Source organism: Pseudochaenichthys georgianus, chromosome 21 (genome assembly GCF_902827115.2).
Source record: "Pseudochaenichthys georgianus chromosome 21, fPseGeo1.2, whole genome shotgun sequence".
In the NCBI taxonomy this organism is placed as follows: domain Eukaryota; kingdom Metazoa; phylum Chordata; class Actinopteri; order Perciformes; family Channichthyidae; genus Pseudochaenichthys; species Pseudochaenichthys georgianus.
In genome coordinates, this window is record NC_047523.1 from 39,062,813 (window position 1) to 39,078,265 (window position 15,453).

General features: G+C 40.9%; 1 protein-coding gene across 1 annotated transcript in view; it reads right to left on the minus strand.

The window, feature by feature from the left end:
* The window catches only part of slc49a4 (solute carrier family 49 member 4), an 87,019-nt gene extending 71,645 nt beyond the window's left edge, over positions 1–15,374 (minus strand). The window contains exons 1-2 of the mRNA XM_034109935.1: positions 14,946–15,374; positions 6,406–6,499 (exon numbers count right to left, since the gene is read on the minus strand). Coding sequence (XP_033965826.1) covers positions 6,406–6,499; positions 14,946–15,246 — 395 coding nt within the window. The 5' untranslated portion in view covers positions 15,247–15,374. The remainder of the gene's footprint in view (positions 1–6,405; positions 6,500–14,945) is intronic.
* Positions 15,375–15,453: the final 79 nt, after the last annotated feature.

The window sequence follows — 15,453 nt, forward strand, 5'->3', positions numbered from 1 at the left end:
AACTGACATCTACCAGTCAGGGGGGAAAAAATCATGTTGGGTAGGGATCGTAAGTGTATGATCAGTATTTTTGGCTCTTACGACAGCCCTAAAAGTCAGGATATATTGACCTCAGATGCTAAAATGTACGACCAACTTTTTCGAAAGGACGACATGAAATATAGTACAATTTTAAGGGGCCGTGAAAGATAAAACAAATGGTCCGTCCCCTAAAGGATTTATGTTTTGATTTACAGATACAAATAAAACTTCAACTACACCTATAATTCCTGACAGATCATAAAATAAAATAAGGCTCCAAGTTTGTGAGTGTGGTTAACTTCGCAGAACAGGTACAGTGAAATATAACGTCCTCAAGATCTAGACCGCACTAAAAACTAGAGGATGAGTGATATAAAGCTTGGTACAGAATGAAAGGAAGGCCTTGTTATCACTGTTACACAACAGATGAGCTTTTGTTATGTAATGCAGTGATCGATACAAGGTTACAAGTCCAATATGTCACGTAGAAAACATGTTTAGTCTACATTCTTCTCTGCGTGTGTAGAAGTGGACTCGTGTAAAAGCACTCTTAAAGGGGCCCTATTCTGCTCCTTTTCAGGTGTATATCAGTATGTAGTGTCTCTACTTTAAAGAGTCCTCTCCTGCTGATGTTCAGGTGTATATCAGTATGTAGTGTCTCTACTTTAAAGAGTCCTCTCCTGCTGATGTTCAGGTGTATATCAGTATGTCGTGTCTCTACTTTAAAGAGTCCTCTCCTGCTGATGTTCAGGTGTATATCAGTATGTAGTGTCTCTACTTTAAAGAGTCCTCTCCTGCTGATGTTCAGGTGTATATCAGTATGTAGTGTCTCTACTTTAAAGAGTCCTCTCCTGCTGATGTTCAGGTGTATATCAGTATGTCGTGTCTCTACTTTAAAGAGTCCTCTCCTGCTGATGTTCAGGTGTATATCAGTATGTCGTGTCTCTACTTTAAAGAGTCCTCTCCTGCTGATGTTCAGGTGTATATCAGTATGTAGTGTCTCTACTTTAAAGAGTCCTCTCCTGCTGATGTTCAGGTGTATATCAGTATGTCGTGTCTCTACTTTAAAGAGTCCTCTCCTGCTGATGTTCAGGTGTATATCAGTATGTCGTGTCTCTACTTTAAAGAGTCCTCTCCTGCTGATGTTCAGGTGTATATCAGTATGTAGTGTCTCTACTTTAAAGAGTCCTCTCCTGCTGATGTTCAGGTGTATATCAGTATGTAGTGTCTCTACTTTAAAGAGTCCTCTCCTGCTGATGTGCAGGTGTATATCAGTATGTAGTGTCTCTACTTTAAAGAGTCCTCTCCTGCTGATGTTCAGGTGTATATCAGTATGTAGTGTCTCTACTTTAAAGAGTCCTCTCCTGCTGATGTTCAGGTGTATATCAGTATGTAGTGTCTCTACTTTAAAGAGTCCTCTCCTGCTGAAGTTCAGGTGTATATCAGTATGTAGTGTCTCTACTTTAAAGAGTCCTCTCCTGCTGATGTTCAGGTGTATATCAGTATGTAGTGTCTCTACTTTAAATAGTCCTCTCCTGCTGATGTTCAGGTGTATATCAGTGTGTAGTGTCTCTACTTTAAAGAGTCCTCTCCTGCTGATGTTCAGGTGAATATCAGTATGTAGTGTCTCTACTTTAAAGAGTCCTCTCCTGCTTATGTTCAGGTGTATATCAGCATGTAGTGTCTCTACTTTAAAGAGTCCTCTCCTGCTGATGTCCAGGTGAATATCAGTATGTAGTGTCTCTACTTTAAAGAGTCCTCTCCTGCTTATGTTCAGGTGTATATCAGCATGTAGTGTCTCTACTTTAAAGAGTCCTCTCCTGCTGATGTCCAGGTGAATATCAGTATGTAGTGTCTCTACTTTAAAGAGTCCTCTCCTGCTTATGTTCAGGTGTATATCAGCATGTAGTGTCTCTACTTTAAAGAGTCCTCTCCTGCTGATGTTCAGGTGAATATCAGTATGTAGTGTCTCTACTTTAAAGAGTCCTCTCCTGCTTATGTTCAGGTGTATATCAGCATGTAGTGTCTCTACTTTAAAGAGTCCTCTCCTGCTGATGTCCAGGTGAATATCAGTATGCAGTGTCTCTACTGCGACATGTCTCCATGCTTTCTCATACTGCCTGTGATGCAGGACCTCTTTTCACTCTCTGTCTGAAACCAGAGCCCAGTCTGCTCTGATTGGTTAGCTGGCCGGCTCGGTTGTGATTGGTCAACCAGCTCAGAGATTTGTGAGTGTTACATAGTGATGTCACTTTACAGAAGTAAACAAAGGAGTCGAATGGAGGCGTTTCAGGCAAGGGTGTGGGAGAGAAACTTACTCTGGATTTTAGCCTTTGAAGACTATTTCCATTCACAAAAACATATATCACACACAACAGGAAAGGGAGAATAGGGCGTCTTTAATTTAATGTTGTGTAAAGAGCCTTTGAAGCTATTATTAAGGGATTTGAGGAACACATAATACTGAATAATAAAACCACAGATCCAGCTGGAACTCTTGACATTTCACAGCAGATTGTACTTTTTTTTTTTCAGCTTAGGCACTCTCATAAGGGAATCGTGATTCTTTCACCTCTTCTTCCCAATGAACTTGGATGGTTTTTATTTCACTGAGCTTGTATCACTGCACCCCGACTTCTCCCTCTGCTGTCTCAAGAGGGAAATAAATAGAGAAACCAAAATTGATTTTTCTGCTCGTTGAAAGCCCTAAATGTGTTTTTTTTTATAGATCCTCAAATCCTTGGAATAAAAAGCTACTAATTTCTGCGGAAATACAATTTCCTCTATGTATTGATATTTAACCGCCTCATTGTGGAGGCCAATGGTAATCATTAGACAGATTACCGCTCAAATAATATTCAATGAAATTACATTTTTAGGAAGCCCATTATAGTTGAGTGACCTTCTCTGAGCTCATGAGTCAAACTGGGAATGAGAATAATGAGATTTTTGGGGGGAGTTTTCCAATGATGGGCTGTCAAAGCGCTCTCTTGTGCGGAAAGAACAAGGAGGAAAGGAAACTAAAAATAAGTAAATTATTCAGACACACTTGAGTTGTCTTTCTATCCAGTTGCAGTTATATATAAATAACAGGACCTTGATGGGAATCAGTAAAGCTAAATACAGCATGACACTCCTATGAAACGGAGCATTACTAACCAATTCCTGTTTACTGATATTCTTCCTCCTACTTTTAACAATAATAGCAAGCAACACATCTAAAGGGGCCTACACACCAATCTGACACCAAAGAACACGTCCCGGCGGAACACAACTGTTGTGTCGCCTCACGTCTCCTGCGTCTTGGCCATGTGTCGCACTGGAACACACCGCAAAGACTTCAGCCGACGGCCAAGTAGCACGTACGAACTGCGCATGCGTGAGTGGCAATAACTCTCCTTACCAGCAGGCGGCGGTAGTGTGTATTCGTCATTCAAAAGAGGCAACAACCGGAAGACGAGGCTACATGGGTAGACTTCGCGTCCTTAAAATCCCCACAATGCTTTGCGCACGGACCAATTTCAAAAACCCTTGCGGATAATGGCTGAACCGACGCAGCACACATTGAAATGTAAGTATGTAGTGGCGTAGAACATGTGTTGGTAAATATGTTACTTTGTTACATTTGTTATCACCAAAAATGTGTTCGTGAAAGTAAAGCAAGTTCATAATTAGATAGACATCGTGAGGTATTTATTTTCGATACAGTTTATGTTGAAACCGTTGGAAAGAGTGGCACACTTGTTAGCCTGTTCCATTCTTTTTCGTTTTCCGAAGCATACTTGCTTTGTTTCTGAAGGAAGTGACTTGGAAGTACACGACTACCAAGCCAGCATCCTCACGATTGAGAAACGGCCACAGACTGCGTGATACACCGAGAGAAGAAGAACAGACTGCGTGATATAAACGAACAACAAATAGCGTGTGCGTTCCATTGTCACTCTACAGCAGGGGTGCCCAACCTGTTTTGAACCGAGAGCTACTTTTAAAGTTGCCAGTCTGCCGAGATCTACCAAATAGAGAGGCGTAGCCATTACTGACAGCCTACTACCAGGTAAATACACACTTCTACTTGTATAAAACTGACCTTTGTACGATTAATACCTCATAAAATACTGCAGATCCTTTATTTTACCTCTTTCTAATCTACACACATACAAGTATTTAACTGTTGATACAGAGTAGGAGTTTATCCACACGTCACTACAGAGGGAAATTTTTTCAAGAAACATTGAACAGTGCTGCCACATATGACACAGGGAAAAAAGAAAAGACTCTGAACGCTTTCTTTGCCATTATATAAAAATAGTGTTGCTACAAAAGTATAAATGAGGCTTACTAATAAGACAACTGAGATCTGAAGCTACTCAGGAATCTGCTGCCAAAGTGCAATAAAAAGATAACATTAATAGAATCAAACCCTTTTTTGTTGCATTTTAGTAGATTATAAAAAGAAATGCCTTTTAAAAATAGGATGCAAGCAACAGTTTCTTAACCTGAATTGATAATAGACTATAATCAATTTAAGTTTGCATTCTTATACCATTTTGTACAATAATTATAATGACTAAGTTCAAACAAGCTAAAACTCACAGCTGATTAATAACGGTATCTAACTTGAGTTTTTATCATATCAAAAACCTGTTGAAATGCTACTGTTATTGTTGTTGTTTACTGTCCCTAAAAGCACGTCGGCAGCGATGGTCAGCAGCCTCCAGGAAAGCTTCTTTCACAACTTCGCCGTCTTTGGAAGACTTCTTGTGTTTCTCAAGAACGTGACGGACACGATAAGATGCTCTGGAGCAGCCTTGCTCTTGTTGTTGGGCCTGGTGAAAATGGACTGCTGTGCATTTAGCCGTCCTTTCAGGCCCCTCCCCTTTTGGGAGCGTAGGGCAGAATCAGGATGGAATTCCGTCTCGTAGCGTTTGTGCACTGTTTTGAAATGCCGCTCCTAAAATACCCTTCTTCGATAAAGCCACACTCGCATTGCAGATGAGACAGATGGACTTTGAATTGGAATAGATACAGAAATAATCATCCTCCCACTCGGAGTGAAAATGATATATTTTGGGCTTTTTTGCTTCTGGCATTGCGGTCTTGTGTGTGTGCGGACTGTCACTCCTGTTGACACGGACAACGTCAGCGAAATAGTGCCCACTGCCCACCAGTCACGCCCCGACACATGGGGTCACGCGGGCCAATCACAAAGCTTTGATGCGTTCAAGTGCATTATTCTGGCACTGGAAGATTATGTTACAGGACATTAACGATAACAGACTATTGTTGTTCTATTTTTAGACACATCTCGCGATCGACTGGGAATGGTCGATCGCGGGGAGATTCCCAGTCGATCGCGACTACAGCGAGAAGCTCATGGGGCTTTCCCGAACCTGTGTCGAGAGCTGGAGTCAAATGAAATCTCAGATTTGCCTTCTTAATCGTTTGTTTGGGTCCCTCACTTCCGTGAAACGACGGGATGGTAATGTCTGTCTGTCCAGATTTAAATGTCTCAACAACTATTGGCTGAATTACATTTTCATTTGATCTTCAATTGGACGTTTTATTATTGGACTTTTTTTTTCTCTTTTAACTTGTGTTTATATAAGTATATATTTTCATATGTTTAATTGTTTTCTTAGTTCATTTTTTAAGATGGAGCGACTTTAACTAAACCCACGTTCCCTTGGGATGAATAACTCACAGGATGAACTGCCATCACTTTGGGGATCTTTGAAATGTATCAAAAATGAAACATGAACAATATTTTTTTTTATAACCAAAAACCTGCAGAACTAATGCGAGTGACATCGCCTTCCTTTGTGTTTCGAGCCAATTAGCAAATATTAGCATTCAAACCTGTAAGCATTCAGATTATTATCGATTCAGATTATTATCGATTCATCTGACATTTATTTTGTCTAAGAATAAAAATGTTCTTGTTCAATTTCTCAGAGTCAAGGTGACATATTAATCTTGTTTGCTTTTATCCAGTCCACAACAAATATTTAGTTTTTTGATATTATTTGATAAAGATAATCATAAAATCCTCGGAGGCTTAAACCAATTTGACTGAAATATTAAATCAATTGTTAAAAAAATGGTGTCTCTATTTCTCATGGATTAAGTAATCCATTAATCTACTAATCTTGTCAGTGAAATCACAAATCATGCAGAACTCATTAGACGAGGAGAGGTCCTAACTTTTGGCAGGCAGCTCTTCTTGTCCGTAAACTGATAGCTGGCAGTCTGATGGAAAGGGTTTGCCTAATAAATCAAATTATGTAAAATGATGGGAGGTTTATGACTGCACCGAGGATCACGAGTCACTCTGTGCCTCCTTTCTAAAACCTCTCAAAGAATCGTGATCAGAAGGAGGAGGCTCACCATCTCCGGAGAGGCTGTTCTGTCAGAGGGACGCTCCGCAGAGCCGCTCCCAAAAGCATCAGGAAGGCCGAGAGGAGGAGGGACGCCCGCAGACCTGGGGGAGAGAGAGAGGGGAGAGAAGCGTTAAAGGTCACCTATTATGCAAAGTCCTCTTCTCCATGTCTCTTCTACATCAACATGTGTCCCCTCTTCTTCATGTCTCTTCTACATCAACATGTGTCCCCTCTTCTTCATGTCTCTTCTACATCAACACGTGTCCCCTCTTCTCCATGTCTCTTCTACATCAACATGTGTCCCCTCTTCTTCATGTCTCTTCTACATCAACATGTGTCCCCTCTTCTTCATGTCTCTTCTACATCAACATGTGTCCCCTCTTCTTCATGTCTCTTCTACATCAACATGTGTCCCATCTTCTTCATGTCTCTTCTACATCAACATGTGTCCTCTCTTCTTCATGTCTCTTCTACATCACCATGTGTCCCCTCTTCTTCATGTCTCTTCTACATCAACATGTGTCCCCTCTTCTCCATCAACATGTGTCCTCTCTTCTTCATGTATCTTCTACATCAACATGTGTCTCCTCTTCTTCATGTCTCTTCTACATCAACATGTGTCCCCTCTTCTTCATGTCTCTTCTACATCAACATGTGTCCCCTCTTCTTCATGTCTCTTCTACATCAACATGTGTCCTCTCTTCTTCATGTCTCTTCTACATCAACATGTGTCCCCTCTTCTTCATGTCTCTTTTACATCAACATGTGTCCCCTCTTCTTCATGTCTCTTCTACATCAACATGTGTCCCCTCTTCTTCATGTCTCTTTACATCAACACGTGTCCCCTCTTCTCCATGTCTCTTCTACATCAACATGTGTCCCCTCTTCTCCATGTCTCTTCTACATCAACACGTGTCTCCTCTTCTTCATGTCTCTTCTACATCAACATGTGTCCCCTCTTCTTCATGTCTCTTTTACATCAACACGTGTCCCCTCTTCTCCATGTCTCTTCTACATCAACATGTGTCCCCTCTTCTTCATGTCTCTTCTACATCAACACGTGTCTCCTCTTCTTCCATGTCTCTTCTACATCAACATGTGTCCCCTCTTCTTCATGTCTCTTTTACATCAACATGTGTCCCCTCTTCTTCATGTCTCTTCTACATCAACATGTGTCCCCTCTTCTTCATGTCTCTTCTACATCAACATGTGTCCCCTCTTCTTCATGTCTCTTTTCCATCAACATGTGTCCCCTCTACTTCATGTCTCTTCTACATCAACACGTGTCCCCTCTTCTCCATGTCTCTTCTACATCAACATGTGTCCCCTCTTCTTCATGTCTCTTCTACATCAACATGTGTCCCCTCTTCTTCATGTGTCTTCTACATCAACATGTGTCCCCTCTTCTTCATGTCTCTTCTACATCAACATGTGTCCCCTCTTCTTCATGTCTCTTCTACATCAACATGTGTCCCCTCTTCTTCATGTCTCTTCTACATCAACATGTGTCCCCTCTTCTTCATGTCTCTTCTACATCAACATGTGTCCCCTCTTCTTCATGTCTCTTCTACATCAACATGTGTCCCCTCTTCTTCATGTCTCTTCTACATCAAAATGTGTCCCCTCTTCTCCATGTCTCTTCTACATCAACATGTGTCCTCTCTTCTTCATGTCTCTTCTACATCACCATGTGTCCCCTCTTCTTCATGTCTCTTCTACATCAACATGTGTCCCCTCTTCTCCATCAACATGTGTCCTCTCTTCTTCATGTATCTTCTACATCAACATGTGTCTCCTCTTCTTCATGTCTCTTCTACATCAACATGTGTCTCCTCTTCCTCATGTCTCTTCTACATCAACATGTGTCTCCTCTTCTTCATGTCTCTTCTACATCAACATGTGTCCCCTCTTCTTCATGTCTCTTCTACATCAACATGTGTCCCTCTTCTTCATGTCTCTTCTACATCAACATGTGTCCTCTCTTCTTCATGTCTCTTCTACATCAACATGTGTCCCCTCTTCTTCATGTCTCTTCTACATCAACATGTGTCCCCTCTTCTTCATGTCTCTTCTACATCAACATGTGTCCCCTCTTCTTCATGTCTCTTCTTACATCAACATGTGTCCCCTCTTCTTCATGTCTCTTCTATATCAACATGTGTCCCCTCTTCTTCATGTCTCTTTTCCATCAACATGTGTCCCCTCTTCTTCATGTCTCTTCTACATCAACATGTGTCCCCTCTTCTTCATGTCTCTTCTACATCAACATGTGTCCCCTCTTCTTCATGTCTCTTCTACATCAACATGTGTCCCCTCTTCTTCATGTCTCTTCTACATCAACACGTGTCTCCCTCTTCTTCATGTCTCTTCTACATCAACATGTGTCCCCTCTTCTTCATGTCTCTTCTACATCAACATGTGTCCCCTCTTCTTCATGTCTCTTCTACATCAACATGTGTCCCCTCTTCTTCATGTCTCTTCTACATCAACATGTGTCCCCTCTTCTTCATGTCTCTTCTACATCAACATGTGTCCCCTCTTCTTCATGTCTCTTCTACATCAACATGTGTCCTCTCTTCTTCATGTCTCTTCTACATCAACATGTGTCCCCTCTTCTTCATGTCTCTTCTACATCAACATGTGTCCTCTCTTCTTCAGGTCTCTTCTACATCAACATGTGTCCCCTCTTCTTCATGTCTCTTCTACATCAACATGTGTCCCCTCTTCTTCATGTCTCTTCTACATCAACATGTGTCCCCTCTTCTTCATGTCTCTTCTACATCAACATGTGTCCCCCTCTTCTTCATGTCTCTTCTACATCAACATGTGTCCCCTCTTCTTCATGTCTCTTCTACATCAACATGTGTCCCCTCTTCTTCATGTCTCTTCTACATCAACATGTGTCCCCTCTTCTTCATGTCTCTTCTACATCAACATGTGTCCCCTCTTCTTCATGTCTCTTCTACATCAACATGTGTCCCCTCTTCTTCATGTCTCTTCTACATCAACATGTGTCCCCTCTTCTTCATGTCTCTTCTACATCAACATGTGTCCCCTCTTCTTCATGTCTCTTCTACATCAACATGTGTCCCCTCTTCTTCATGTCTCTTCTACATCAACATGTGTCCCCTCTTCTTCATGTCTCTTCTACATCAACATGTGTCCCCTCTTCTTCATGTCTCTTCTACATCAACATGTGTCCCCTCTTCTTCATGTCTCTTCTACATCAACATGTGTCCCCTCTTCTTCATGTCTCTTCTACATCAACATGTGTCCCCTCTTCTTCATGTCTCTTCTACATCAACATGTGTCCCCTCTTCTTCATGTCTCTTCTACATCCACATGTGTCCCCTCTTCTTCATGTCTCTTCTACATCAACATGTGTCCCCTCTTCTTCATGTCTCTTCTACATCAACATGTGTCCCCTCTTCTTCATGTCTCTTCTACATCAACATGTGTCCCCTCTTCTTCATGTCTCTTCTACATCAACATGTGTCCCCTCTTCTTCCATGTCTCTTCTACATCAACATGTGTCCCCCTCTTCTTCATGTCTCTTCTACATCAACATGTGTCCCCTCTTCTTCATGTCTCTTCCACATCAACATGTGTCCCCTCTTCTTCATGTCTCTTCTACATCAACATGTGTCCCCTCTTCTCCATGTCTCTTCTACATCAACATGTGTCCCCTCTGTGGAAAGAGACTCTGAAAGTTTCAGGAACAAAGATTCTCTCTCTTTTTGATCCATTTCTATAAAAACCTGTCTGAAAATGAGCTGACACTTTATGATGTCATAACGATGTTTTGGTTTGTGTAACCATTAGCCAATCAGCAACCAAGGATTTTTAGTAAAATGGTCTGCAAAGGCTAAAATTAATGCAGATGGTTTAAAGGGAAACCAAAGACAGAAATAAAGAAATATTCCCAGCAAGAGTGCAGACCAACCTCCTTTCTCTATCGACTTGGAAGTGTCTCTTCTCAGTTTCCCCCACGTGACGTTCACGAGAGGAAACTCTCTCCACTTCCCTGTTCTCCTCTTTCCGTGCCAGTTGCTATTTACACAAGCTTTAAACGAATCAGTAGATATTAACACCAGTGTCCTGGGGTGGATCTGTGCTATATCAATCAGCAAAACAGCTCTTAGTTAGTGGGCGCCCATAACCTATGACAGAAATGTATATATTGTTACACTGATTTGAGATTATTGAGCCATTTCAGTTTTCTCCACTTCTGTGTTCATTGTCTTTGTGAATTGTGAATGTGATGTTGCGTTTCTGCTGCTTTCAGTCATAATAATAGTGCTGCAGACTTTTTCTCATGCATGTGTGTTCATATTTGAATCTAGTCAAACTAAAAAGTCAGTAACCTATATGTATCAGAGGCCTTTAAAGCAGGACTTCATTCCCACTTACATGGGTGGATTAGCTCCTTTTGTCACCTTCTGCACCATCTACATAAGTAGCCTATTATGTAAGACCTACTACTCCCTAGTGACTTCACCACATGTGACCTATTCTAGCACTCCAGCTTCTCTTCGATGGCAACTATACTGTGATCATCACCAGCCTTAGGGAAGAGAAACTCCCGGGCGAGCATTTCCCCCACTCACAGTTTGGAGAAGAGCCCCGAGGTGCGTGCGTGCCTGTCATACATACACAGCAGTGTAGGCTGGAGTCAGCCTCTGGATGTCATGATGTTTTTTTTAAACAGGGTCACACCCCGGCTTAATGCAATATGTGAATGCTGAATGAGCCGCACTGACTCGATATGCAACTCGGAGGCAGAATAAGCTGCACGCTGCGTATCAATTGAGCATGAACTTTACCGGTATGAGGTGAAGCTGGATTATATTCTACGGACGAAACGTTTATTATTCCGCCGACTTATTTTGGCCCTCTTCTCCTCCCGCATTGAACATCGCAGACACTCCGTTCGAACATCAAAACGTTCAGCTCGGTCGGGAATCGATGGCTATTACTTTTCTCATTCATAACTTTCATAATTCCAGAGATACATCCCATAATGCATCACATTTTTAACCATTGAAGTCAATGGAGAAAATCTTCAAATTCAACAAATATTCATGCGACTTCAACTGCTAACTGTTCATTCATACTTTCACCCAGAAACCTCATTCCAACTTTAAACTGTTACACATCTTTCTGACATTATTCGTGTAAAACAACTTTTAAATCTGATTCTTACTTTTAGAGATATTAACATTTGTTCAGACCTTGTTTTAGAGGTTTTCTTCAGATTTTAACATTAACTAGAGTGCGTGATGTTACAGCTAGAGTGGAGGAAATCTTGAAATATGCCTTCATATTCCTTTTTAAAACTGCCATATTTCCCAAACCCTACATTCCTGAGACATACTTTTTCATGACAAGCGTAGGAATAACAAATGACAAACAATTAAGCAAAAATAATTAAAGAAAATGCCTCTTGAGGGCATGAAGTGACAAAAACATTCAACATGCCTCCATTAAAGCCCATTGTAATTTCAGGCTGATATTTCCTCACGGCAGCAGCCGCACACCTTTAGTTAAACTGCCAAAAAGGCCACATTATTAACCTGAAAGTACACAAAAATTACACTTCAGATACTCAACTTCCTTGACATGCTTCACGTTTTGAAATTTCACAGATATCTCTTACGGTTCTTCCACAAAACGTTCACATGTAAGAGGTTTATCTCTCATTCAGAACAATGGAAACCTTTGATCTCTGGACACGTCGTTAGCTCAAATAGAAACACCTGGGTAATGGAACACGATGATGTCATCGCTCCAACTGACATGCAGCAGACTTCAGATAGAGGTTAACGGTCCTGCCCTCAACAGCTCTACGTCAATTATGGGGTGTCATCATCATATGCCGAAGAGAGAGAGAAGAGAGAGAGAAGAGAGAGAGTAATGTAACCTCCTAATGTAATGTATAACTCCTATGAAAATGTTCAAAAAGTGCTCAAACTTCACGTGTGCCAACAGTCCAGACATCTACGGGACAGTTTTGAGATTTCTTCAAATGCCGTTACCATGGCAACACAATGCTCGCCTTGAAACAAGGTTTTCTCATAACTTCAGTGAAACTGCTCCAAACGCCCCAAAACTTCACAGGTTTGGTAACGATGCAGCCATCAACGCATCTAAGCGTATTATGGGGTGTCATCAAAATGTCGTTGTCATGGCGACGGATCATTCGCCATCAAGTTAGTTCAGAAGTTTGCGGTTCAAATATTCTGCTGCTTTTCCAAGCCTTTTTACTTTCTTTTCTTCTCTTATCACACATTCAAGCCCCCAGTGTTCATGTATCATTTCAATCTCATTTCTTCACTTTCTTCTTACACAATACATTTCAGCATAGCAGTTTAGCGTCAGATTTTCAGCATAAAGCATTCCCACTAGCATTCTCTAGCTTTACATATTATACAGTCTTAGATTCATTGTTTACTCACTGACAGCAGCAGATGTGATAGCAACATCTATCTAAGGATAGAGGGTGTCGTTTTTCTCATACTGATATTCTGAACAATCTGTGCTGTTGTATTAGCTGTAAAGTGTCTCTACTGTAGGCTATTTTTATTATTTGTACAGCACTTTGGCTCAACCAAAAATCGTTTATAAATGTGCTATATAAATAAAACTTGATTTGATTTGAGAGCATCATAAACAGGGGCTTCCTACTCCTTTTCCAAAAGTTTAATTCAAACACATTTCAAGGTGCATTTTGGAGCTTTTCAAGCACTTCACAACTCTTGTGAATGACATATCCAGCATACAGTATGTTACTATACTGATTATTCCACTACTTAGTCAGTTTAAATTAGATGTTTTTGTCCTTTTAACAAACAATATTATTTGATGCGATTCTACAGAAGGTTAAAAAAGAAAACACAAGGACTTTGTTTTATAATGTGTTGCCTTTTTGTAAGAAGACTAAGCTTTCTTGATAAGCTACATTTCTAAAAAAAAGCCCTTTTAAAACCTTAAAAACACAACATGTATGTATCTTCATGGATTTCCCGCAGCCGTAGTAACACTGGATTCATTTGAATTACCAAACACCCTCTAATTGCTGATGAATCAGGATCACAAGGTACATTTTGCAATGTCTTGGAAACATTTATCTTGTGGTCTTTGTTTCATGAGGATCCTGGTGACTGTGGTGTTGTCAGTGCGTTGTTACCACTGGTTGCTATACTGTCTGTCAGGTGGTGCAGAGGAACTGGTTAGGTGAAGTGAGCTGACACTCAGCAGCTCAAGTCAAAAGCTGTACTGCATGTCAAGCACTTTACAAAGTGTCCAGTGGTTTTTAAGACCATTGTGAATTCGGGAAAAGTTGTTTGAGGAGTTATTTTTTCTGCATCAGCACTTTTAACGTTCACATTCCTCGTACTCTGATGCATGACAGAGGACACTGAAAAAACACTTTGCACCAAACCTATGTTCATTTAGAAAGTGACAGTGGTATCAATACACTATTTTTAAGGACCATGTCAGTGAATAAAAGTGTTTAAAAGAATATACAACTAAAACTCATTTTGGACAATTCTGATCAATAAACTTGTTGAGGCCTGTGGCACAGTGGGTAGGGCGTGGTGTTCGGATCAGGGAAGCACAGGTTCAAACCCCACTGCAGTCAGCATGTCGTTGTGTCCCTGAGCAAGACACTCCACCCCAAATTGCCCACAGTATTGAGTATGTAAGTCGCTTTGGATAAAAGCGTCTAACAAGCAACATGTAATGTAATGAGTAAGTTATCAAAAATACCAAATTGTTGTTGTCTCTGCTTGATACCAAAAGCATTGACTAGTGGGACGGTTACACTTCATTCATATTTATAACAGTATTTACTTAACTTACTTAGGTAAAATGTTGAATGCAGGACTTTTAACTGGCTGCTATATCTCAAAACTGTTACTGGTACTGGATGTGTATTTCGTCAATTATAAATAGTGTAACTTCTATTTCTATTTTTTAAGTATTTGTATGCATGCTTTTCTTAATCAATATGAAGCTGTATTTGGCTCTTTACTTGCTGTAACAAATGTAAATGTCCCCTCTGTGGGATGAATACAAATATTCTGATTCTGATAACTTGTAACAAAGTATATTTTATATGTTATACTGTAGTAAATAAGTACTACTTAAGTAAACATTCTGAATACTTCTTCCACCTCTGCATTACACTGTTGATATGATATAAAAGCTATTGAAACATGAGCGTTCATAGAAGTATTTAGAGGTGTGAAGGTTGTTTGGTTAAACAACTATCAACATACATTACGAGGAAAAATAGAATGATTTGGTGTGATCGCCGCCTCCTCAAGTTACAGGATCTGACAGAGGAAATAGTGTGTAACCCCAGACATTCCCCACTAACCAACCTCTGTGGGAAGATAAGACTATCAGGTGTCGGAAATCAGGCAAGAACAACACACGTTTGACAGATTCAGTCATCAAACATATTAACAAATCATACATTTTGGTGGAAAATCAGAGAATAACATTATGTTAGGATAGGAACACAGTGTACCTAAAACTCACCTCGTTTATCCATCAGCCACATAAACAACAGCCAGGGGACAAACCCCACCGGGCCCCACAGCACCAGAACCGCGATGTCAGACTTGTTGAAGCCGAAAGCGTGAACGGCTGAATTCTGGATCGGACCCCAGAAGTTCCAGACCATCCCCTGCATGAGAGCCAGCAGGGAGAACAGGGTCAGAACCAGCCATCTTCTGCCGTACACTCGGCTGTTTACTGGGGCACTGTTTGTTATTGTTTCCGCATGAGAAGGGACGAGAAGCGGCTCCCTTTCGGACTCGGTGCTCGGTCCGGTACCCATGGTAAATAAAGTGTCCGTTTCGTGTTAAAATCCAGGGTTTAAAGGCTGTACGTTAACGGGGAATGGAGAATACTGTCGAGGACAACAACATAAAAACACTAACAGCCGATAGCTTCTTGTTTCTGTCAGTTGACTTCAATGCGCATGTGCAAACGGAAGTGTCCTGGGTGGTGGAAACTGTGGTCCTCTGGCCGCCATTTTGGCTCG